The 27,364-nt window shown below is 35.7% G+C and overlaps 1 protein-coding gene across 1 annotated transcript in view; it reads right to left on the bottom strand.

Annotated features, from left to right (window-relative positions):
* Positions 1–27,364, bottom strand: part of piezo2b (piezo-type mechanosensitive ion channel component 2b) — a 120,779-nt gene that overhangs the window by 8,160 nt on the left and 85,255 nt on the right. Inside the window, exons 34-53 of the mRNA XM_077222092.1 lie at positions 23,746–23,849; positions 20,606–20,711; positions 20,455–20,523; positions 20,200–20,366; positions 18,290–18,480; positions 17,002–17,175; positions 15,528–16,103; positions 14,088–14,346; positions 12,716–12,898; positions 9,920–10,208; positions 7,531–7,663; positions 6,795–6,942; positions 6,365–6,579; positions 5,395–5,553; positions 4,966–5,113; positions 2,421–2,609; positions 1,405–1,497; positions 963–1,120; positions 266–397; positions 84–163 (exon numbers count right to left, since the gene is read on the bottom strand). Of these exons, the coding sequence (XP_077078207.1) occupies positions 84–163; positions 266–397; positions 963–1,120; positions 1,405–1,497; positions 2,421–2,609; positions 4,966–5,113; positions 5,395–5,553; positions 6,365–6,579; positions 6,795–6,942; positions 7,531–7,663; positions 9,920–10,208; positions 12,716–12,898; positions 14,088–14,346; positions 15,528–16,103; positions 17,002–17,175; positions 18,290–18,480; positions 20,200–20,366; positions 20,455–20,523; positions 20,606–20,711; positions 23,746–23,849 (3,573 nt within the window). The remainder of the gene's footprint in view (positions 1–83; positions 164–265; positions 398–962; positions 1,121–1,404; positions 1,498–2,420; positions 2,610–4,965; positions 5,114–5,394; positions 5,554–6,364; positions 6,580–6,794; positions 6,943–7,530; positions 7,664–9,919; positions 10,209–12,715; positions 12,899–14,087; positions 14,347–15,527; positions 16,104–17,001; positions 17,176–18,289; positions 18,481–20,199; positions 20,367–20,454; positions 20,524–20,605; positions 20,712–23,745; positions 23,850–27,364) is intronic.

Raw genomic sequence — 27,364 nt, forward strand, 5'->3', positions numbered from 1 at the left:
ATAGAAATAGACATGTTGATGGCTGTAGAAAAGCATATCAATGTAGCAAAGGCGTAGATAATGGCGAAGACCTTCTTTATTACCGGGGTAAAGCTGCTCAATAGGCTTGGCATTAGAGTCGCTTGGTGCTCTGATGTATCTTGGAAAAATCTTTTCGATGAGCCTTGAAAAAAACATTACAATTTACCATTCAGCCAAGAGAAAAAAGAAAAGAAAAATATACAGACTGATTGTTCCATATTAGTATTGAGATGCTTAAACTCACACTGTAACTTCTTTGTACTCAGGTTTGTTGTCATCATTCAGTAGACTCATTAGTTGTTTACTGGTTTCTTCTTGCAGAACAATGCTGTGTTTTCCAAATGCTGTTTCAGCTTTGGCACCTAAACTGAGGTTCCTAATGGACAAATACAGCAATACACAGCTGAAATGAATCAACTGAAAACCTCAGTCTGTCCTATAGATTATATGGAGAACGGATTCTCATCAGGGTTATTATCGTTAAATAAAACTTTAAAAAAAAAAATACTTTTACATCTTTTTTTGCTAATTGATGAAAAATATAATAAAAATAAATGTCGACTGAAATAAGAGTTTATATATATATATATATAACTGTTGTACTGCGTTTAATTTATTCTGATTGATGGTAAAAAAAAAAATCAATACAGTAATAAAAAATACTTCATTACAGTAATGAGAATCTTATGACCATCTTAATAACATTTTCTACACTAGTCTGTGTCTGTAGACCTTATGTAGCCCCGCCACCTTTCAGCACTACATTTTAATCAAATATAAAATAACTTTACATTTATATAAATAATATATATAAATAATATAATATAATATAATATAATGATTGAAATTTTATATATATATTTTTAGATCCAACCTTCACATGTTGCTGTGAGATTTACCCATCAGGCACTAGCAGACCAATGTTATTATAAGAACTTTACCTCTGTATGGACCAGGTCATGGTGAGAGAGAAATGGTTTTCTTTCAGCAGGTTCTTCTTGCTCGGGGGGGTGATGGTCCAGAGCGCGTTTGAACTTCCTTCTAGTTCAGCTATTTTCAAATCCTCGTGAGTATAAGACTCCAGGAACTGCATGGCAGTCTGCAGGAGACACACGCATGTACTTTCACAATTTATCAGCAGCAGGCAATATTAGCTTATTTTCAAAATGCAAAATAAAAAAATCTTCATAGTCCTACAAAATAAGCTTCATTTTATCAGTGCAAAATATAATTTCTTATTTTTATGTTGATTGTGCAGTGAAATGTGAATTATTATAATCGGCCTCAACAATAATCATTTTTGTATATCAGGTGCATCACAAAAAACATGCTCATGTCATAAAAATACAAAGGAGCCACTGTGATTTGATAATCGTTCCTTACTGCATCAGTTTTGTAGCCCTTTATGAATGTTTGAAACTCTGAGGAACTGACATCTACTATATGGTTCTGCTGGGCGCTCATTGTGAAGATCGGCTGGAAAATAGAACAGAACAGCGGAAAAAGGAAAGCCATGTTGATTATCAAATGATAAGCACCTTAAGATCTGAACAGGAGAGATCTGAACAAGAAAAGACTAAATATATCCGAGATCAAATGGAGACTTTTACACAAGTCTCCTGCTTCTCAGATGTTTCTCCTAAAAAAGACCCCAGTAATCTCGCAGTGTCTCCTCTAGAGTTTCAGAAGAGATCTCAACAATTAATCAAACTGTGTTCAGATTTGCCAAGATACCAAAGTCAGCAATTAAAAGTCAGAGATCCAGTGTTGTTATAGTTAACCAAAACTATTTGTCATTAAAATTAAGCTGAAATAAAAATATTATAAAAATATTGTCTTGCTGACTAACTGAGATAAGTGTAAGTTTTAAAAAAAGTAGTAAAATTACTAAAACAGAAAGAAAAATAAATTGAAACTAAATTGAAAAAAACATGGCAAAAAAAAAGACAGAATCTTACTCTAAAATGAAAATTAAAAATTAAAACAATAATAACAATAGATTATATATAAAAAAACTAAATATTAAACGACGCAAACACCCCAGAAAAAACTATAATTAATAAAAATTACAAAAACATAAAAAGACAAAATCTTACAATAAAATGAAAAATAAAAAACAACAATAATACATTATAACAATGCGTTATAGGCTAATTAGAATTTTTTTTAAAGCTAAATAGAAAATAAAACGTACTAAAACGTAAGCTAAAATTTGAGAGCTGAAAACATAAAAATCTAAGCTTATTCAAAATATTAATAAATGGTATATGAATAATAAAATAACACTGTCAATTTGATTTCTTAGGAGAAACATCTGAAAGCCGGTCAGTTTTTAGCGATGTAGAAACGGTCAGAGATGTGAAATGAGCGTGTGAATCAAGCTTTAACATAAGGTGCACCTGAAGTCCTCCGAGTGTGAGTGTGACGGACACGGCCAGTGGACTGTTGACCACTCCTGCCACGGACTTGACCAGAGACATGAAGAGCAGCGGGAACCAAACAATGCAGATCAGAAGCATCACGATCATGCCTCCCATTCCATACTTCACCACCTTCTTCTTCTTCTGCCCGCGAGGCTGAGGGTTTCGCTGAGACACCACACACACAACAGGTTAGGATGTTGTTTTACGCCCACATGATCTGCTTGCAGTGCCGCATATGCAAATAACTTGACAGTGAGTCAATAGGGGCAACTCTTGCATATAACGCTGGCTAAAAGACACATTTGCATTCAATTGTAGCAGAAGGCAGATTGTAGAAAAACAGGTTTGCAAATCCTCAGGACTAAGTTTATGTTCTACATGCAGCACCCTTTGAGTCTCTGTCCGTCCTAAATTAAGAACATACACACTACATGCACACGGATTCGGTCCGGCAATGCATTGCTGTAATGGTTGCAGATGCAGGTGTGCGGTCTATTTTTTCTGTGCTGTGCTTAATTTGCTTAATTAATAAACTGATGTTTTGACTATTGTTCAAGGTCAAAATTAAATTGTAATTTCACCATAAATGTATGTAATTAAAGTCTAGTGATTCACAGAGAAGGGGATGATTTTGGAATCCACTGCTGCTTAAATTGATATATAATGAGTGATTATATTCAAGGTATTGATCAATATTTTTCCTTCTAAATATCACATGAGTTGAATGACTTCTCTAGACTTTTTACTTTGTTACAGAAGTTACCAGTGTGATTATCGAAAATGTTCTTTTCATGTATTCTCTAATGTCTGTATTTGTTATCTGAATGCAGTAACAGTGCTTGCTCATTTAGCCCGGCTTCCAGAAATGAAATATGGATTTCTTTAACATGTGTCAATACATTCATCTGTTTTTCTAGGATACCCTGACAACTATAGTCATTGAAGTCTATAGTTTAATGGACCATTTCTCAGTTAAAGCCTTACTTTCCAGTTATATTAAAGCGTCTTTTACTTGAGAGAAAGAACGTATTATCTTGATGTTTTGAGAGGACTCTCCTGTTTATAGTTGGCTGGACAAACCTTTAAAAAGCTGTGTGTCGGTGTGTGTGTTAGTCTTCTTGGTTACAGGTTAAGGAACAACTGCATTATTAGGGTCAGAGTGTCAGCCGCATAATCAATGGAGATATGCTTCAGTCTATCTGTATATCTGAAAAATTACTATGTTTATCTATTTTCTTAGCCAATGAGAATCATTCAACCTGAAGTAAGGACGTAGCTTAGACCTTGGTGTATGGTATACGAACTCCTTATGAGTCTTGAAGCTGACTTCTGCTGATGCAACTGCAAACTATCTTCAGTAAAACTTTTCTTTAATTTATTATAATTCTGACCCGGGTCTTCATTCATCATATCTTTGTCTGAGACTGTAAATCCCTTACAACAGTCAGCATATGACTGGGTAAAGGAAATAAAAATACACCCTACTTCACATTTGGAAAAACAAAGCAACATAATGGATAAAACTCGTCTCATCGTGGAGGCAGAAAAACACAGTTCTGTATGACCCACAGAATGAAGATTTAAACGCAAAAGAAAAGGCATGGGAGGCAGTTTCCTCTGCTGCTTGTGTGAATGCTAAGTTTTAATTGAAAATGTTTGTGATACTATCTTTTCATGTGCGAGAAAGTACCATATGTTCAAATGTTGTTTTTAGTAACTTAAAGGTCCCATATTGTACAACTTTCTGAAGTTTTATTTTATGTTTTGATGTCCTTAAGAATATATATTTGCAGTATAAGTACCAAAAACCATCTCTATATATTTTTACAGCTCCTTTCTCAGGAGCTCTGCCAAGAACAGCTCGATTTTGGCCTGTCTACTTAATATTCATGAGCCTCTCTTCTGATTGGCCTGTGGTTTTCTGAGTGACCCACTATTGGTGGGGGTGGAGACTGAAGGCGGTGACTGAGTGGTTCTGACATCACATTTATACGGAAGTCACAACGGCTCGTGAAAAGGCACACACTGTAAAAAAATAATCCTGTAAAAAAACTACCGGCAGCTGTGGTTGCCAGCATCATACCGTAAAAATACGGTGTGTAACTGTTTTTGAAATTAACAACTAAATACCGTTTTGTCAGCTACAGTATATAACTGTAATTTAACAGCATATAGCTGTAGCTGACAACACGGTATGTAGCTGTTAATATTAAAAACCGTAACACCATATTTTTACAGTATGATGCTGGCAACCACAGCTGCCAGTAGTTTACCGTTTTTTTACAGGATTATTTTTTACAGTCGCTACTTTATGCAGCCTGTGTGCATTTGTCTGTGGATCGACTGTTTTGAAACGTATATGGTAGTTTCATAGACCCTAGACCTCTGTAAATATGAAAAAAGCCAGGAAATTTCAGTTTTGACAATATGGGACCTTTAATATATAAATCTATGTAGAAGTAATGAAATAAATGGATTTTGGACTGAAAAAAAAAAGTAAATTATATATAACCTCTCTTACCTTCTCCGATTCCCTCCAGCATTTGAGGATAAAGATGTGTGCGTAGATGTCCTCCACACAGATCCAGCTGGACAAACTGAGCGTCGTGTCCGTCCACACCCAGTCCATCACGGCTCGCAACTCCGTCAAGAACGGAATCAGACGAAACCTTGGACGTACAGCACTTACTAAGCAGGTGTATCCATTACGTATAGAGACCGACTGGTTTTCTTTCAAAAATGAGTGGTCGATCGACGCCGATAATTTAAAAGATGCCAAATATCGGCTGATATATCAGCCGTGGCAATTTATTGTAAGTAAAAGGAAACAAAAGGTTTCTATGTTTGAACACTACATTTTTTTTTTACAGATTCTGTCTCATTCCACATAAATACAAACACAAATTACATATGACTTCACCCATAAACTGTTGTTAAACATGTTTCTCACCCCTGGAAGAGGAAGAGGTTGAGGTAGTTGTAGCTCTTGGTGAGGAAGTTTCCCAGAATGCGAGTCGGATATCCACATCGGATCTGATACGCTGACAGGCCGAAGTAAATGCATTTCACAAAGTACCACAACTGAGCGATAGTGTTCTGACTGAAACGCCTGCAGAGAAGATAACACATGTGTAAGGACACTGACAGCATTTCTTGCAGAACTCACAAACTTTCAATTCAAGACTGTCAATATGAATTGGCCAGGAAGTTAAAATCAATCAATCAATCAATCAATCAATCAATCAATCAATCAATCTAGTATCTATCTAGTATCTATCTATCTAGTATCTATCTATCTATCTATCTATCTATCTATCTATCTATCTATCTATCTATCTATCTATCTATCTAGTATCTATCTATCTATCTATCTATCTAGTATCTATCTATCTATCTATCTATCTATCTATCTATCTATCTATCTATCTATCTATCTATCTATCTATCTATCTATCTATCTATCTATCTAGTATCTATCCATCTATCGATCTATCTATCGATCTATCTATCTATCTATCTATCTATCTATCTATCTATCTATCTATCTATCTATCTAGTATCTATCCATCTATCTATCTATCTAGTATCTATCTATCTATCTAGTATCTATCTATCTATCTAACTAGTATCTATCTATCTATCTATCTATCTATCTATCTATCTATCTATCTAGTATCTATCTAGTATCTATCTATCTATCTATCTATCTATCTATCTATCTATCTATCTATCTATCTATCTATCTAGTATCTATCTATCTATCTATCTATCTATCTATCTATCTATCTATCTATCTATCTATCTATCTATCTATCTATCTATCTATCTATGTTGACATGCTATGCTTTTCCTGTTAAAAACCACAGTTTTAATAATTTATTTCATTTCATTTCAAACTGGACTTCCTAACATTTCTTTACCTCTCTGTGATTCCTGGTAGGATAAAAAACATCCAGAAATGGATGCCGAACACCAGGAGGACCTGGAAAATCACTTTTCCCATCACAGTCTTGCGGAGGTACAGAGCGCGATCAACCACCATCGTGCCGAACTGGATGAGAACCATGACGAGGAACGGCCCGGGAACTTGGTCTTCTGACAGCGAGGACGTGATATCAGCTCCTGCCTGATTTTTCTGTGAGCCAGAGAAAACAAACATCAACACAGAGCCACACAACATGTCAAGAAGAAGAACGGAGGATTGATTATTTTAAGTATGAATTTTATCTGAAACGTATCTAATTCCTGCATAGGCAAACTGCATCCATAATTAAATTTTTTCAAAAAATGTTTGCCCTCAACACTATTTTTTAACTTTTTAAAATTTTAATAACATAAATTCAAATTTACCCCAAATGCCCAGAAGCCAAAGACAATAATGATGAAATCAACGGTGTCTGCTAGAAACATGAAGACGTAAACATCCGTCACGGCGTTGTACTCGGGATGGATCAGGTTATAGAAGAACTGACGGATGGGCTGAAAGATCGCAACCAATCTGAAGAAAGAAGAGAAACAGAGACTGAAAATATAGACTAATAAAGTATATTAAAAATATTAGGATGAAAGAGAGCACATCAATCAGCCAAAACTATCGGCATGAATTGGCTTTCTTAACCCATTTTACTTTCATAATCTGAAAAATGTAGAGTGGAAATTCATTTTTATCCATTGGGAATTGATTGGAAGTGTAGGACCCTATGAAATCCATTTTAGTTTTCTCTAAATTCCATTTAGTTTTTTCCCCAAAATCCGTGATTTCCTTTTTCATTTTTCTGTATTCTGTTTAAATTTAGATGACCAACACTGGTGTCTATTGAATCAATTGAATTCATAACACTTCAACATTTTAATAATTTATTAAAATTTTAACCACAAAAGCCCTATGAAATGCATTTTTTCCCCCCAGAAATTTGGTGTTGTCGGTTTGTTAATCAATCAAATTAAAACTTAAACAATTTAATTAATCTTTTAGAATGTAAATCAAATTAAATTTCATCAATAGGAAGATGGAGCAGAAAGGAAAAGTTGCTTCAGAGGTGGAGAAAATCCGGTCCATCTGAATTCTTTTCACACACACACTCACTTTTTGAGCAGGTAAACCTTTGCTTTGATGAGCTGCTCTCGGATCTTCTCCATAATCATTTCTTTCCGGCTCTTCGGCGGTACTTCTGGCTCACTGTTTTCTCTACGAACGCTGTTCCGTGTGCTTGTGCTGCCTGCGAATCAAACCAGTACCAAACGTCACCACAATTAAACCCACTGCAATGCTTAACCCGAGAATATACAGAAAGATCACATTAGCTAACAAAATAACCTTTAATTTTCACTGGTCTGTTAAAATAAATGACCTTGACCAACCAGATTCATGATGTGTAGATTACTTACAAGTCCATTACTGATTACAAATGATTTGACTTTTTGATTACTTTTAACTATCACATAAATTTTAACAGGACTGTTTTGTACCATATTGATTGCATTTTATATATTTAAGTCTTAAAAATGTAAAATATTTTTAAGTGACTAATGGTGTTCCTCAGGGTTCTGTCTTGGGCCCTCTTCTTAAATTAATTACCCTCCTTGTTGGTACAAAAACTATTTTGACAGAAAAATCTGGTTGCTTTTCTGTGGATATTGAAAACTTTACAATTTACCCTTGTTAATAATCTGTGTGTCGTCCTCGATAGCACTGTATCCTTCAAAGCTCATGTTAATAACATCACGTGTACTGCAAACTTCCATCTACGTAATAATAATCGTCCTAGTCTGTCTCTCTCACACAATGAATAGCACTGCAATTCTTATTCATGCACTGGTTACTACATGTATTGATTACTGTAATGCTCTCCTCACTGGTCTTCTCTATAAACGTTAGTAGGTTCAGAACAATGAAATGGTTTTGACATTAAAGGGATAGTTCACCCAAAAAAGGAATTCTGTCAGTAATTACTCACCCTCATGTTGTTCAACCCCGTAAGACCTTCGTTCATCTTTGGAACACAAATTAAGATATTTTTGATTAAATCTGAGAGCTGGATCACTCCTCCATAGGCTTCTAAGGGATTGAAACTTGTTCCCTGAAAAGTTATTAAAGACATCGTTAAAATAGTCCAAGTGACTACAGTGGCTCAATCTTAAGTTTATCAAGTGACGAGAATACTTTTTGTGCGCAAAAAAAACAAAACTAACGACTTTATTTCAGTTCACGTAGTGTGATAGCGCAGCGCTTCTGTGTTGTACGTCACACGTACGCTCACTATTGGCCGACGCTGTCACGGTTCATGGATCCGTGTGTTCACTTTGTGTATCTGTCTGGTGTGTTTGTAGGTGTTGGGTCTGTGTGTGTGGTGCTTGTTTGTTGCCTAGTAACCAGCTGATCACTCAATCAGTCATTCAGCTGCAGCTAGTCAGCTGCCCATATCTAGCTGGAGTGAGATATGCTTGGTGTTGGTTCGTCACTCTTGCTTTGTTCTCTCACCTAGTTCCTGTGTCAGAGTTCCTAGCAGAGTTAATTCCTCCATCTCGTCTGTGCGTCCAAGCAGAACGGAGATCATCTTGAGTTCTCTTCAACCAGCCATCGCTCTGAGTTTCCACGCTGTGTTGTTTCCTGTCACTTCATCACTCTTCTTGGATTATGACATTGAGGTCGCCCGCCTTCTAACTGTTGCGTTTTGAGTATTGTCCCCTGTTTTGCCTGTCGCAATTAACTGTTTACTTGCAATTGGATCTACGATTCTGTTTCTGACAGATGCTGGTCATGTGTGTGATGTGTGTGATGTACAACACAGAAGCTTACGCTATTACAGTGAACTGACTCGAGGCCCACAGAGAAGGAAATGAATAGTTGAAATAAAGTCGTTATTTTTGTTGTTTGTTTTGCGCACAAAAAGTATTCTCGTCGTTTGATAAACTTAAGATTTAGCCACTGTAGTCACTTGGACTATTTTAGCGATGTCTTTAATAACTTTTCGTGGAACAAGTTTCAGTCCCTTAGAAGCCTATGGAGGAGTGATCCAGCTCTCAGATATAATCAAAAATATCTTAATTCGTGTTCTGAAGACGAACAAAGGTCTTACGGGGTTGAGGGCGAGTAATTACTGACAGAATTTTCATTTTTGGGTGAACTATCCCTTTAAAATGTAATAATTTAGCAGACGCTTTTATCCAAAGCGACTTACAAATGAGGAGAGCAATAGAAGCAGTTCAACTAACAATAGGACTATGACAATAAGTGCTATGACCCTTGCCAGTTTAGTCTAACGCAGTTTTTTGTATTTTTTTTTTTACAGATATAGAATAGAAGAAGAGAGAAAACAAAGTACAAAAAAATACTAAAGTATCCATTAGTATAAATGGATCAAGTGTTGCCGAAAAAGTTACGTCTTCAGCCGTTTTTTGAAAATGGCTATGGACTCGAGTTGGGCAGATTATTCCATAAGTCTCTTGAAAAAAGTGATTTCTGTAAGTCTCACCGCGTTTGGAGCGCACAGAGGAGCGTCGGGAGGGGTGAGATCCGCCGCTGGTGCTCTGCCGCCGCAGATAAGGCCGATGCTCAGGATAACGCATATGCATGAGCACCTGGGACGAGTCCACGGACATGCCGAGGTTCACGGTCTTCAGCGAGTACGCTGGTGTACTCTTCTTCTCTTCCTCGGCTGGAATCATGACCGCCATCTTCTCCTCCTCCACAGACTCGTCCTGATGAAGACGCAAATCTTTTTGGGACATTTTAGGGTCATCTTCATCCCAGAGACCATGACACTGAGAAAGAGAGAGAGAGAGAGAGAGAGAGAGAGAGAGAGAGAGAGAGAGAGAGCAGGTACACTAAATGAGATAACTGGACAGATTGAAGCTGTTGTGATGGTCTTTGGTTAGGAAAAAAAAACTGGAAATTGAAAATAGTGCTTCATCCAAGACCCATTTATTGCCTGTATAATCAAAGTTGTAAAGTAAATAAAAGGCACTTTCCACAAATGGGATAAAAATTCCTGTACCATTTCTTTAAGCAAAAAAATTCCACATTTTTTCCATCTAAAATCCTGATTTGTTAGATTAAACTATCTACTAGTTGAAAGTTTGGACATGCTTGACTGAATTTGTTTTTCTCATGATCTTAAACTTTGTGAACCGTCTTCGTCTTAAATGCTTTACAACAAAATCAAGGCTTTAACCTGTATTCTACAGGGTTGCAAAAATAATTGTAAATAAAAAATAATTGTTTAAAAATAAACCTCATCTAAACAATGTTATTCAAAATGCTTATAACATTTAGTTTGACCAGGCAAAAGGTGTACAAACACAATTTTCTGAAGGCTAAGCAGCTTCTCTTTTTGGGTTGCATTTTAAAAATCACGCATATGTTTACAAGCAGCCTTTTTCATTTCATAAAATCAAATGCAAGTAAAATGCTTCATGACATTGCACTTTTCACCAGGGCTCCTAATATCAAGAAAAACAGTGCCTGTAAAAATACGGAAAACTTGAGACCAATCTGAAACCTGGAGAAAGAGGTGTGTTTTTGGCTCTTACTATAATGTTCACTGATGAATCTTTCACTATAAAGAACATTTAGTGTATGTAGAAGTAAATTATTTTTCTTTTCCTACAAACCTAGCATTCCTAAACCTTTGCTTTTAAGAATTAAAATGGAATTTAATAAATGTCCCTTATTGAGAACGTTTTAACAGGGCACATTTTACTAAAAAAGAAAAGAATTATAATTAAAATGTTATAATTATAAAATGTTTAAGGTTTAAGATTGGTTTTGAAGTATTTTTACAGGCACCGTTTTTTTGTGATATTAGTTTACTCTGGTGAAAAGTGCAATGTCATGCTGAAGCTCCTGAAGGAGAGGAACCTCAAACATTAAGAATTGATTTTAAAATCCATTTTATGGTTCAAAGCTCTCAACAGTCTAGTGGCTTCGTGTTGATCTCATAATGTCTGATGAATTATGTTTCCAGCTGTACCTTGGCACTAAGCTGCTAAATATCTCAAAGCTAAAGCTGAAAACAGGCGAAGCAAGCGCCATTTTTCCCAACAAGACTTTGGACTATGGAAATCAAGCAGTGTGCAGATCTTAAAGATTAAATAAATATGCAAATTTAAACATGATCTGTCTAAATACTCGATTCTGATTAGCTGGAAGGTGTGCAATGAAAACATTCAATGCACAGGTAGTTCTAGTCAGTTTAATCACTGATATTAATGCACCATTTTCATTGAAGCGCACACAAACCGAGAGATCACAGAAGCATTCAAAAGCACAGAAACTTGTTACACGACTTTTATTAATAAATTAGCTTCGCAACTGAATAGCTACATTATATTTCTCAATGGGGGAGTTACATCCCAGTTTTTAAAACTCGTTGCTTCGTTGTTAATAGAGAGAGACGCCGCACACACGCAGGTAATTCACACATGCATCTCTGTATCTCAATAATCAGTTCAAAGACATTCTATAATTCATTCATTTAAATGTCATCGTATGCACTACTTTATCCCTGTGTTTGATTTAAAGTGGGCAGAATGCTAGATCTAACTATCAAAAAAAGTAATTTTTACACTTTCGGTCAAATATTGCGCTGCAATCATCAATAACAGCTTTAACTTGTCAATGCTGGGAAATGACCATGTATAAGCAGGATAATCCACCGCTAGCTGTGCATTAAACCATTTGAATGCTCTTTGCCTCCACTTCATGCATTAAAATAGTTAGCAGTGGATTATCTCTGTGGACATATATTAATATACAGTACTAATAAAATATATGGCAACACTTTAGTATGGGGAACACATTCAAGTTTAACTACGACTTTTGCCTCAATATACTCCTAATTTACTGCTTATTAATAGTTACTAAGGTAGTTGTTAAGTTTAGGTATTGGGGAGGATTAAGGGATGTAGAAAATGGTCATGCAGAATATATGGTCATATTAATAAAGCATTAATATGTGCTTTATAAGTACTAATAAACAGCCAATATCTTGCTAATATGCATGCTAATAAGCAACTAGTTTATAGTGAGAACTGAACCCTAAAATAAAGTGTTCCCAAATATACTTATTTAGGTTTTTTATTTGCATGCATTCTGCATTTATACTTGCTTATGCTAACCATACCTATTTCGCCCAGTACACAAGAATAGTTTTTTTCATAAAGCATGAAAATGCATGAAATGTGCTTTAATGACTAGGTTTATTAGTTCTACTGACTTTATCACTACTATTAGATGGACATTATGAGTCAAATGAAATAAGAGTAAGAACCTTTAGTATGGATCTGTGGAAAAACAGAATCAGCAGCTGCAGTAGGTCATAGTGCACGTATCCTTCTTTCTTCTCGATACCGAGGATGTTGGGCGGATGGTACGGCTTCATCTGGGTGACTTCCACATTCTGGTTGAATGGGAAAAAGCTGAACTGGAAGAAGTACTTGATGACGATGGTGACCTGGAGGAAGTAAAAACATATTTACAAAAGATTTAAAATTACTTAATATATAACATTTTTAACAGATGCTACTGGACTCTAGGCAGATTGGCTAAACTTGAATTAAAAGATACTGCACTACGCTGGCGGTGTAACAAAGATATAGGAGCTATGGTTCACATGTTATATGAATGTGACAAGGAACTCCGGGAGAAAACTGTACAGTTTGTTAATAATACTTTAAGTTGGTCATAATATAAGAACCCTGCCTTGTGTATGTTGGATATTATACCGGAGGATATGGCTATATCTTGACAACAGATGCTATGGTGCCGTCTAGCTATGAGACATTGGAAGTCATTCACGCCTTCCTCATATCATGTCAAATATTGCTAGTTATGAATGTGTGGGTGATGATAATGTTGTGGTAAGGGGTAAAAACAAAAACATGTCACTGTTAAAACATTTTTTGACTGATGTTGTTTATGTTTAAAAAGGCAAAACAAAACAAAATGCATTTATATGTATAATTTGCACATACTACACATATAACTTCTCTAGCCCGCCTCCATAAAGTCCAAAATGCAGCGGCTAGGATGATTAAGTCTGAGTCTGCTACTCCGATTTTGATCTCTTTGAAATGGCTCCCAGTACGCTTCCGAATTTTGTATAAGATCCTTATTTTGGTTTTTAAGGCTATCCACAATCAGGCACTTGTTTACATATCCAATATGCTGTCACTGTATGCGCCACCTAGATCCCGGAGATCGGAAAACCATCATCTTTTATGTGTGAGTAGGACAAAGTATAAACATAGGGGTGACAGAGCATTTTCTCGATCTGGCTTAAAACTATGGAACGACCTCCCCCTCGCTATTAGATCAGCCAAATCACTTCCTACTTTTAAACTGAGGTTAAATATATATATATACTTATTCTTTATTATACAATGTTGTGTGTGATTGTAAAGCACTTTGGGCAACTTGTGTTGTATTAAACTGTGCTATATAAGAACAAGAAAGAAAGAAAGAAAGAAAGAAAGAAAGAAAGAAAGAAAGAAAGAAAGAAAGAAAGAAAGAAAGAAAGAAAGAAAGAAAGAAAGAAAGAAAGAAAGAAAGAAAGAAAGAAAGAAAGAAATAACTGGGCCTGCACAGAATCTGTGCCCACGAAATTCAATACTCAAGTCATTTCACCCAAAACAAACCCTGACCTCTGTGTAAACGATGGCCGTCATCCAGAAACGCTTGCTGGGCCGAGGAACAGAGAGCATTGCCCACAGGAAGATGAGGATGGGCAGCACCAGTGTCGCCATGGAAGCCGAGATCATGTGGTTCAGGATGATGACCAGGTAACAGACCATCTCAGAGTGCGCCACCAGCAGGTTATAAAGAGAGTAGCACAGCTGCAGGCCCAGCGGCTGGGATTTATAGAAACCCTCGGAGTTCTCCAGCTCCTCGTCGTAGAACATTCTGGATAGCAGTGGGAAAACAGATCACGTTTAATGTTGCATGTAGACGGTCACATATCAACCATTATACCTACAATACCTACTGTGTATTAGTTTTGCTGGTAAAGGGGAAAGTGCATACTTGAGTATGTACTGTAGCAGTGTTGCATATAAACTAAAACTATTTAAAACATTTTTTGTTAACTGAAATAAAGCTAATAATAAAATATAAATATGAAAATAACATTGAATATTTAGAATAAAGTTTAAGGATATTAAAGATATGTATATATATATTAGATAAACTATGATATAGAAAAACAAACTATGTTTTTATGTTAAACTTTATATATAATTTACCTATACACACTCTCTCTCTCTCTCTCTCTCTCTCTCTCTCTCTCTCTCTCTCTCTCTCTCTCTCTCTCTCTCTCTCTCTCTCTCTATATATATATATATATATATATATATATATATATATATTTGTGTGTGTGTGTATATATATAGTACAGGTATATATATACATACAACTTAAACTAAATAAAATTTTTGAAATGTTAATTTTGCAACTTACTGAAATAAGTATAAGTTTTTATACTATATTTCTTATACTATATAATAAGAAATATATTATAAAAACGTATACTTATTCAGTAAGTTGCAAAGGCAACATTTCAAAAATGTTCTTTATTTTAAGTTCTAAATATACTGTACTAGCTGAAAAAAACTAAAGCTCAAATGAAAATAAATCACACACCTTTCTGGAAATATTTTTTAAACAACAAGCAAATAGGATTCCATTTTGGAATCTTATGGAATTTTTGGAATCTTATTTTGGAAATGTATTTTTGTTCCTGCTGTTTGACTTCCTGTGATTAGTTCCTGTTTTCTTTGTTTCCATTTCTGCCTTGTTTGTTTCCACAGCTACAGTACCCTCGTTAGTCTCTATAGCAACTCATCACCCACACCTGTTCCTTGTTCCAACTCTTGTTATCTTGTGTATTTAAGCCCCAATGTCTTTTAACAACATTTGGATTCTACTCTCCCTCGTTTCTGAACCAACCCACGTTACGAATAGTATACACTAAAATAACACTGGTATGTAGTGAGATATTATATCAGCATTGGGATTTTCTACCACATTGATGCCACTTCTTGATACAACAGACCCATTTAAATAAGCCGTCGTGCAAAATGACTGACTTGTTGAGCAGCAGTTCGCTGGCGGTCAGATCGGTGGTCATGGAAGGCACCAGAGGGTCGTCCAGATCGGATTTGCTGTCGGGTGTCATCACCATCAAACGTTTATCGCTGTCGCTTTCGTCGCTCACAGAGAGACGGTCGAAGCTCACGGCTTTGCTGTAGCTGGGCGGCACGTCAGCGTCTGAGGTGTTTGGCGCGTCTGTGTCTGGAGTGAAAAGCTGCCCGCTGACCACATCAGTTTGCACGTTCTCCAGCCCAGATGATTCACCTTCATCCTGATGGATCGACTCTTCACCCTTCTCATCCTCTCGGTGATCATCACACTCCAGCTGAGGATCCTGAACTACTTTCACTGCTTCCTCTGGATCTACCAAATCCCATTGGACTTCCTCTTCCACTTCCTCTTCCCGCATCACTTTCTCCTGATCGTCTCCCTCAGGTTTGTCCTCGCTGGGTCGGCGCTCCAGCTCTGCTGTTTTCTTCTTGTCCTCCAGCTGGTCTCGCTCGTCCTCAGCCTCGTCGATCGTGTCGTTGGTGCCTTGTCGAGAGAACAGTGTTACGCACTGAGTGGCTTCACTGGAAAACACAACACAACACAAACAGGAAACAGCATCATATTACAATCACTATAAACATATCAACATATGAATTGTGGAACATTTTCAGCAGAAGTTTTGACGTATTGGGTTTGAGTAACAACATTTCCTGTAGTGCTGTATAATGAAAAAATACACAAATAGATTAACTTAAACATTTACTTTGTCTTCCCAAAATGTATATTTACCACTGAAATATCCTTGCTTTTTTAGGATTTCATTAATTTTTAGAAGTTAATTGATGTCCAATACTTTGAAAATGTCCAATAACTGATAAGTAGAACCAATTATTTGATGTTTTTCTACTAATAAAAATGTGTATGTAAATTTGATATGTATTATGTACATACATTTATTATTTTGATATTATATATATATACACACACACATACACACAATTTTTGTAATTATCATTATATTACTATTTGTTTAAAATAATAAAATGTATTATTAAAATGAATAAAAATGTAATAGATGACATTTACAATATTAAAACTACACATTCAAATATTATTAATATAATACAAATTTATATATATATATATTAGAACTGTCAAAAGATTAAATTTTTTAAATCACGATTAATCACACACTTAACGTGAAATAAAGCATACACCATTTACCTTCATAACACGTTCATTTGGTCATCATTTTCCATATCCAACAAAGTTAACCATCAGATTGAAGGGTGATTATTTTTAATCATTTTAACGCATTAAGGTTTTTTTTATTTATTTTGCTTTATTTTTCAGGTTTTCCATTAGCATGGCAAACCTGTTTACATTATAAATAATATTTAAATAAATAATAAATAAAAAGAGTGTGGAGGGTGAGGATGAATGAGATGAATGAGATGAAGAGGATTATGAGTTCAGCACCTGGACATGACGCTGCTTCCGCTGTCCGCAGAGGAGTAGGACATGTCCAAGCCATACATTTTGCGCAGTTTGGGACGAGCGCGTTCGCTGGTTTTGGGAATATTCTGAGGCATGTCGTCCAAGTCGTCTAAGGTGGACTGGCGGGAAAACAGCATGGTGGCTTCAGTGTATGCGCTGATAGATGGACAGATGGACAGATGAGTGGAAATATAATGCAATAAAAAAGATGACAAGAAATCATGAGGGAAAAAGTCTCCTGGTTCTTAGATGTTGCTTCTGAGAAAAAAAAATAACTTGAATTGTGCTTTTGAGATACAACCTATATATTATGTTATGTGATTTGTAAGACATACAGAACCCCACATACTTTGATCTCCTGAGATATGGACAACACAAACACATACTGCCATTTGTCTCCAGCCCCACAGAGTGAAGTTGGTTAGATATAGTCTCACCTTCATTAAGTGTTTTCATATCTATGGGGACTAAATAATATATTCTAGAATGAACAAGTAGAGTACTGAGTACAAGACTGAGGAGTTTGTGATTATTAGATCATATACCCGGCCGGTGCGAGACTCAAATTGTTGGGTGAACGGGTGTAAAATGTAAAGAAAAGAGTTCAATAGAATCATCAAACAATCACCTACATTTAAAGTCCCCCTGTGGTGAAAATCAAGCTTTTAAATGTAGTTTATATGTCTATGTGGTGTTTTTAATATGGTTAAAGACAAAACATGTATAAATTCATAAGTCGACAGCATTGCTGAGTATTTTCTGCTTAAAACTGCAGTGAACCAAAGACAGTCTCAAAAACACGGTTTGAAATCGCTGGTGTTTCTGACGTCACAAACTACCTTGTAACCAATCAGATCAACGTGTGATGGTCAACGAGTGGATCTCTGAGCTGAGTGAGTGAGTGGAGGCGGGGCTCATTTGCATATTCATACAACCACGTATACTAAAGAAGGCAAGAGTGTAGATTTACATTTAATATATTTTAAAGCATGACAAAAAATTTTTTTAGAAAAAACCTTCAAATATGTCATTTTGGTGATCAAAGGTTTGTTTTAAGGGATAAAATTGACTACAGGGGGACTTTAAAGATTAACAAACATAAATAAAACCTTTTTAATTTTGGGAGTCAGATGAAATAAAGAGGTGATTAAATGACTTTGCCACACTGAAAAGCACAAGAAACCTTCACCCGCTTATCAGACACTGTCATTGATCCGATTGGGCGAGTCTTACAGATTCGACCTGAAATGATAAAGTGGAGGATGAGCACCTGGAGAGGCTGTCTCTGGAGGCGAATCCAGACTGGAGGGAATCCAGACTGTGTCCGACCCGTCTGCGGCGGGCTCTGATTGAGCCCGAATCCTCCTCACTGATCCGGTCCAGTCCAGATTCACGAGATCCGTTGAGTTTCATCTGCTTCTGGTAGTACACATGGATGCTCTCACGGGACGGCACGTTTCCCTGCAGGACAAAGAACACGGGATCAGTTCTAGACCCATAGCAGCTAGGCTGATTCATTACATTAGTGGATTATTCTCAAAAATGTGTTCCACCTTGTGCCGATCCCAAAAGTTACCAATGCATTTTAATTACAAATATTATAAATATTAAATTTAAAAGTTGAATTGCTTTTTCTGCAATAAATTTCCATTAATAAATTATATTAAATAAAGTATATAGTGATAGACCTATATATAGGCTGATAATTTCGAGTTTTTTCTACATTTGATTCCTGGCAAACTAATGTGCCCTCTGATGATGTTTGTGACGACACTGCAGATGACAAAATTTTACATTACATCAATATTAAATTATTCACGTGTAATTCAAAGACTGAGTATTTCTCATTTATTCTTATAGAGCCTATTTGGTTTAGTTTCCCCTTAAATGTTAATTTATTCATTAACTATCAAACATGTACTAACAAATTGTGTGCATCTTATTTGCTATAAGTAAATTCCAAATATCAGCCATTGGCCTCACTTTCCTCTTTAGTATAGTGATAAAAATATATATTTTTCAAGAAAAAATAAAGAAAAAAATATACACATATGTTGGGCGTTCATGTTTTATGGGGACATTACATAGACATACTGATTTTTTAAAAACTGTATTTTCTTTTTCCTAACCCTAAACTGTTTTCATCATGGTAGCCAAAAAAATATACCCACAAGGAAATGTCCTCATAAACAACGTATAATACGAGTGTAAGCTAGATCTAACGAGCTGTAACTGACGAAAATAACCATAATTTTTACCCTTCCTTCCAGTCAAATATTGCACTGCAAACATCAATAACATCTTTAACTTGTTAATGCTGGCAAATGAACATGGCATAAGCGGGATAATCCATGGCATGCTGTGCATTAAACCATCTGAATGCTCCACTTTGCATTTTGCGATTCTTTTCCTCAATGTCATGCGTTAAAATGGTTTAAAGGTGCATTATGTAATATTTCTGAGGATATATTGACAGAAATGCAATATAAGATCCATAACTGTTTCCAGTGGTGTATAAAGACCTTGGATAATGAACCGTTATGTTTTTATTACCTTAGAATGAGACATTTATATCTCCATAACCGCGGGCGCCCCCTTCTATGGAGGTCGACATATTGTGTCATCATGTTTCTAGCGTAGCCGACAGCGAACACACAGCGCTACAGAGCGCGTTTCCTCACTACCTTGAAAAATAAGTTTTCAGTGCTGTATAAAGACTTACTTAATTAAGTAATTACGTTATATTTGTATTACCTTAGAATGGGCAGTTTCTGTCTACACACACCGCGGTTTCCCTTACATTGAAATGCGCCGACATTTTTCTACGGTGGCCCTAAACGGACAAACGTGTTTCATTAGGATGTTGCTCTTCGTGCAAGGAAGCAAGCTTAGTTCAGCGAATAAAACACTGACACAATGATGAACAAGTAACAATAATTTTCGCAATAACATAGTTTTACTGAATAATTACATAAACATAATTTCTTAATTTATCCTTGTAAAGAAACCTCGTTGCTGAACTGGCTACTCTCTGCTGTCTCAGACGATGACATATTTTCCTGTCGGCCACCGCAACTTTTGTTGGTTGCAATTCGTAACCTCACCACTAGATGCCGCTAAAAATCACACACTGCACCGTTAATGCACAGCTAGCTGTATATATAAGCATCTGTAAAGAACCTTTTTGACTTCTCTGGTCAGCATGCAGCGCTCGATGCGCAGGACGGTGGAGATGTCGATGTATTCCCTGCATACGGAGTTCAGCCACTTGGTGATGCTCTCGATGGTGGTCAGAAACAAGACCCACGTGAACTTGATGATGTTGAAGACCCTCTTGATGATGTTGTCTACAGGAAGTGGAAAGTTACATTTAAGTTGTGAGGTTTTTCTGAGGTTTATATGAACTGGTATAACGAACGTGTGCCATGAAAACACCTGGTCCGTCAGTTTTCTCTTCCTCTGAACTCTGACGTTCTTCTTCACCGACCTCTATCGCCACATGAACTACACACAAGAAGTTGCTTGTCCATTGAGACCAACTTTACAATTATGCACACAATTTTTCAGATGTTAAAGAGCGCTGTACCTTCTTTCTTGTCTTTTCTGTGTCTGCGCTTCCAGAAATAACGCTTCCCTTTACCTCTTTCCTTCAGGACTGCTTTAGAGTCAGTGATCCAGGTATGATACACAAACTACGGAGCAACAGCAATAGAAATTCATCCATTAATGAAGTATTTGAATAAAGTGTGACAAACACACAAACATTTTCAGCCATTTCAGGAAACCAGTTGAAAATTTAACCCATGATTCAAGTTTCAATGCAATGCATTTTTCATTTTGATCATGAATGTGTATTTTATCCCCTGAAAAGGCTGAATTTGACAAGCGCATCCACACACTGCATACAAACAACTGTTTTCCATCCGAATATTCCAAATCTTCGAAAAGCCACTTCCATTTTTGAATTGCATATACATGGATATTGATGAGTATGTATTTAATTATCAGATTAAATGGAGTTGTTTGAATCCAGGTTGCAAGAAAATGGAAAATTCAAAGACAGAAACTGTTTTTTGCTCCATTAATATCAGAATGATTCACGTTCTGTGTGAATGCTATTTCTTAAATGCAATGGAGCAAATCACATCATTGACCAGCAACAACATTAAATGAAAACATTTTAAAATAAGGTTCCATTTGTTAACTTTTGTTAACTACATTAGTTAACAATTAAGCATTTATTACATTAAGCATGTTCATTTCAGCATTTACTAAAACATTATTAAAATCAAAGTTGTTTCTGAGCAGACATGAACTAACATATGAACAGTTGTATTTTACTACTGTTAACAAAGATTCATCAATACTGTACCAAATGCATTGCTCATCAACTAATGTTAATTAACTAATGGGACCTCATTGTAAAGTGTTACCAATGAAATTATTAAAAATACCCCCCCAAAAAAAACCACACCAAAGACACAACATTCACATTGAACAACACCTCTAAATCATTTCCATTCCATGCATCCTTGAAGGATATTTCACATTATTTACAATCTCATTATATTTACAAATATATATATCATAGCTGGAACAACATGGAATGGAAATCTTACAATAAAACACCATCAGCAAACACAGATAAACACAGATGAGCCGTTCCCCGGGGTGGTACCTTGGCCGCTCTGATTAAAAACTGCAGAACAGTTTTGGGCAGTTTAATGACTGATCTGGGTAAAGCCACGAGGGCCGAAGCAAACTTTCTGATCGCTCGCTGAGAGGAGAAAGAACCAGGAGAAAGTCACAGCATCAGTGTCCTGAAACCCTTCAAACAGTTACAACACTAAAACAACAGATGAACAATTCATACATAGGTTTGTAACTAAAAAGATGGAGGAACCGACGCAAAAGATCTGGAAATTTTTGTACAGATGATGAAGAATAACCACAGAGATCTCATTAAAACTGCAATTTAAAGTCCCCTGTGGTGAATATTCAGCTTTTAATGTTGATTATGTCTATGTGGTTTTTTTAATATGCTTTAAGACAAAACATGTATAAATTCATAAGTCGACAGCATTGCTGAGTATTTTCTCTTTAAAACTGCAGAGAACCTCAAAAACAAAAATGTTTGAAATCGCTGGTGTTTCTGACGTCACAAACCACCTTGTAACCAATCAGATCAACGTGTGATCGTCAACGAGTGGATCTCTGAGCTGAGTGAGTGAGTGAGTGGAGGCGGGGCTCATTTGCATATTCATACAACCACGTATACTAAATGAGGCAAGAGTGTAGAGTTACATTCGAGATATTTTAAGGCATGAAGACTTTTTATCATTTTGTCATGTCATTTTAGTGATTTAAGGGATACAATTATTGACTACAGGGGGACTTTAATATAGATTAAATGGAGATCAACTGGAGACTTCTCCTGCTTCTCAGATGTTTCTCCTGAGAAAAAGTCCTCAGTAATCTCACACACGTGTCTCCTGTAGAGTTTCAGAAGAGATCTCAACAATGTCTCAACCTGCTCAGATTTGTGAAGATACCAACGATACCAAACAAAAGTCAGGCAGCTCAATATGAACTCGCACAAGTCTCATCAAAATGATCTAAACTCGTTCATTTTATAGCTCTATACTCTTACTGAATGACAACTTTTGACTCGGTTTGTGTTTATTTTTATTTCTAAGATGGCATTTTAGGCAAAATATCTGCGACTGCCCACTTTCATTCACATCCTTTTTTTCTTACTGAATATCCTTTTAAACTCTGAAGTAAAATGGTGTTTGTGAACATTGTTTAATCTTGACTACGTCTTCTGAGCTATAACAAATCAACCCTATAAAAACGACTGTATCATATTTGATATGCACAATTTATGGCCTGTAAATGATCAACATGATTGAAACGTTGCTGATAAACATGTTGCACACAATCTCCTACATGCCGTCTGTCGTCTGATTGATAGTTTATTCTTTTTTAGCAAGTAAAATATATTTTAGTCTAATTGTAAAAACGTCCACCTTCAGCTCGTGTTTCACGTGTCTTTTTGCTGTGAAATCTGCATTGATTTTTTATCAAGTAAATGTAAGAATAAATTTTATATTGTTAGTAATATAATATTTCAAGATGAACACTTACTGAACTAAAGCATCTTAGGTTTAACTGATTATCCATAATGTGTTAAAAAGTGAGTCTCAAATATGATCATCAGGCTTTTGTGGAAGGTTTATTTGTTCATCTCTCAATCATCATTGTATTGCATTGCATTATATGTTTTAAAACTACAGAGCTTTGATCATAAAACTAAGGATTTAAATATCAGCTTAATAAGACATATTATTATTATATCTAGAGTGATGACTGATATTTATATGCATTTTATGTCAGTAGTCTGATATACTGTTATAAAGATCTCATTGATTTACATTAGAAGCATACCAGCATCTGCAACCAATTGCATATGTTTGCTCAGTTCATCAAACGGGGGGGTTTTTTCTCCTTAAGTATGACCTCTATATTCTCACTATATCATATATGAGCCATAAAAAGCCTGATAGGATACTCAGAAAACACATTTTATATTTTGTCTAAAGGTTCAATAAACTGTTGCAAAAAATATCGATTTTTCAGACTATTACTTCAAATGTCAGGCTTTACCGGGTTGAAATGAAAGTTTCTTCATTTACACAAAAAGTTGCGTAAATTCGGTTCACTCACCTGAAAGGCTGATCTCTTAAGTGGTTCTTCATCTTTTTTCTCGTCATCTTCCTCTTCCTCTTCACTGTCAGTTTCAAACAGGTAATAATCACCACTTCTAACCACTGAGAGAGGAACGGAGGAGAGCGTTTAGCCAAAGCAATCATAAAATCAGCAAACAGGAGAATAACATGCTTTTGATGATTCATATACACACACACACACACACACACACACACACACACACACACACACACACACACACACACACACACACACACACACACACACACACACACACACACACACACACACACACACACACACACACACACACACACACATACACACAGGTGAAACTCGAAAAATTAGAATATCGTGAAAAAGTTATAATTTTGATGATAATGGCTTAAAGCTTATGAAAAACCCATATTCAAAATCTCAGAAAATTTGAATATTACATGCAATCAATAAAAAAAAGAATTTTAAATACAGAAATGTCGGCCCTCTGAAAAGTATGATCATGCATATGTATATAGTTATATATACTAAATGTATTAGTTTCACCTTTTAATTTTAATTACTGAAATACATGAACTTTTGAACGATATTCAAATTTTTCGAGTTTCACCTGTATATATATGGTAAAACTTTATAATGAGTATACAGTAATAAAGTACTTGTTCAATAAACAATTTTCAAGTTCTGCAGCTGAGAAAATACCATTATATCTCTTGATTAAACTTACCTGAATCTCTAAATCTGAAAACCGTACAGTCAAACTTAGTTTATCGGACATAACAGAACGTGAGCATTTGTAAAGCAGCGCCAAAACAAAAACAATAAAACTATAGAAGATTAAATCTCGCATATCCCATTTTATACATTTTAATAAAACAGCAATTACCAATCAAATCCATAAAATGGAGGGGGGAAAAACTATTCAATTTTCAATTCAATTCAATTCAAATTTATTTGTATAGCGCTTTTCACAATACACATTGTCTCAAAGCAGCTTTACAGAAAGTGCATTTCGGAAATGTACATAGAAAAATACAGTTAGTTAATCAAAAACTACACAGTTATATATCTCTAGTTGGGTTAGTCAGTCATCTAACACCTCAGAAACATAGCCGTGTCTGCAGTTTCACAGATGCATTGAAAAACAGTAATTGGAATAAGGAAACTGCCTTGTGTCCTTGAACAGAAGAGCCACAATGGAGAGGGAGGGCAGGGGAGGATGCTGGGAAAACATTTCAAAACTTTATTTAAGTGAAAAAAGCAAATACTGGCCCTTTAAATCTCTACATTTAATATACATTTAATATAGTGAGGGTCTCTCATTTAAAAAAAAACATGATACAACAGTAATACCATGGCTTTTTGGACAGGATCATGATAATAATACTATGGTAGTGTTTGCAGTAAATTGGAGTGCATGTAAATACCATAGTACGTGAATATGGCAACCATATTCAATCATGTACCATGATATTACCGTCTGATACCATGACTGTAACATTGTACCTTAATGCGTTTTCCTTAATAACATTGTAATCACTATAAAACAAATATTAACATTAATGAAGTTGTCGCAGGTTTTATAGTGAAATGGCATCTCCTGTGCTTCAGTATCACGCTGATAACTGAGATCAGCACATCAACCAAGACAAAGTAAATATCATCTCACTCATATCACACGCTGAAAAGCACCAAGACTATGAGTTTGAAGGTATTTATTTTGCTTTTTGATGGTTTTCTGTTGAGCACTTTCTTTTTTGAAGAGGATATAAAGAGAGGGACCATAAACCTTTGGTTTATCAAAGTTAGTTGTTCACCCAAAAATGAAAACTTACTAACACCTCTGTCGCTCAAAAGCTCACCAGATTTTTTTTCCTCCATGGAAATCATAAGGTGATTTACAAGCTCTTTTACATACAATGAATGAAAGACGATTTGCCAAAGTTTTTTAGCTGACTAAATTTGTTTTTGCTTTGTTTGAGGCAAAGTTATCAAGATGTCAACAAACATAACTACATTCAGTTTTGTATTTTGCTGGTATATTCTGACATTACAAAGTTTGGAGTTTATATTTACGAATTATGCTCACCAAGGATGAATTATTTGATCATAAATACAGTTTAAAAAAAAACACAGTAATATTGTGAAATAGTATTACAATTTAAAACAAGAAAGTAAAGTTCATAGGGCCAAACTTTTATGTTGGCTTGACAAAGCTTCCTAGCATGTTGTTAGCATGTCTAAGCATATGTCTAGCATTATTTGACATTTTTCTAGCATGTTTGCAAGATTTAAATACGTTGCTAACATTAATTAACATGTTACTAGCATTTGTTTTAACAGATTGCAGATTTAGCAGATTGTTAGCATGAATTAACATGTTTTAGCACGTTATTTATATGAATTAGCATGTTGCTAGCATGTTTTTTTAACACGTTGCTAACATAAATTAGCATGTTGTTAACATATTTAGCACTTTGCTACCATGAATTAGCATGTTTTAACCCTAGACTGTATAAAACAATGGACATAGTGTCCGTGGCGTCACCCGTCAGTTTCGTAAGGGCATTTTTGAAGCCTAAAGTGGGCGGATAACCGAAAATGGTCAAAGAGGCGGATTAGCAGAGGTGACGTAACGGCTAACAGACAGCAGACAAACGACTAGTAGTGATAGCAGCGGCAATCCACCTGTCACTCAAGTGGCCACCTGTAAATCTGGGGATACTAACATGGGGGTCTATGGGATTGACTCTGTTTTGGACAATGTCTCTAGTGGCCAGTCGATGAATTGCAGTTTAAGTCACTTCAGTGTTGGATTCAAGAGAGAGACTGGAAGGTTTCCGCTTGGATTTAACACATTACTAGCATTAATTAGCATTTTGCTAGCATGTCCTAAGCTAGTTGCTAGGCTTTGTTAGTTGTATATATATATATTGTTTCATTGTGCAGAAAAGAACATTCAACATAGCTCCTTAAAACAGTCCATTGAGGAAAAAAAACAAGGGTGAAAAGATTTTTCATTTATGGATGAATTATTCCTATAACAGGCTCACATTGATCTAAGTCTGAGATGATAAGGAAAAATCTCTCTCTTTTCCACAAAAGAGTTTCTGGTAGATTTGAACAAAGCAGAGTGATTCTCTACTGTACGGCTCTATTCATCTCCATACAGTCACATAACAACAAGCCAGAACCATCCAGACGTTCAACTTTTCCTTCAGCAGCTGTGTAGATCTATTTAAGGCATCAAATGGATGTCATTAATTAACTTCATCTTCATATATCCTTAAACACAAACACTATTTGGTAAGCATTTCTTGAAGTAATTAAAGTGGTCATATCATGCACAACATACAGTCAAACCAAAAAATATTAATTTTTTTTTACTAGTGGGTGCTGAACACTATAGTTCATTTCTGTAAGTGAGGATGGCAAAATAAAATAAACTGTGACATATTATACCCCAAAAATCTTAAAAATTGTATAAAAATTTGAGACCAAAAATGATTCAGACACTTTGACGTGACTATGTTTTCTTTAGTTTTTTCGTTAATTGCTAATGCGACCTTTTTACACCACAGACTGAACACAATGAAGCATTGCTTGGTGATTGGTTGAG

This window comes from Siphateles boraxobius, unplaced genomic scaffold, assembly GCF_051911475.1.
Source record: "Siphateles boraxobius isolate OS27281-9 unplaced genomic scaffold, OSU_SipBor_1 86, whole genome shotgun sequence".
Classification (NCBI taxonomy): domain Eukaryota; kingdom Metazoa; phylum Chordata; class Actinopteri; order Cypriniformes; family Leuciscidae; genus Siphateles; species Siphateles boraxobius.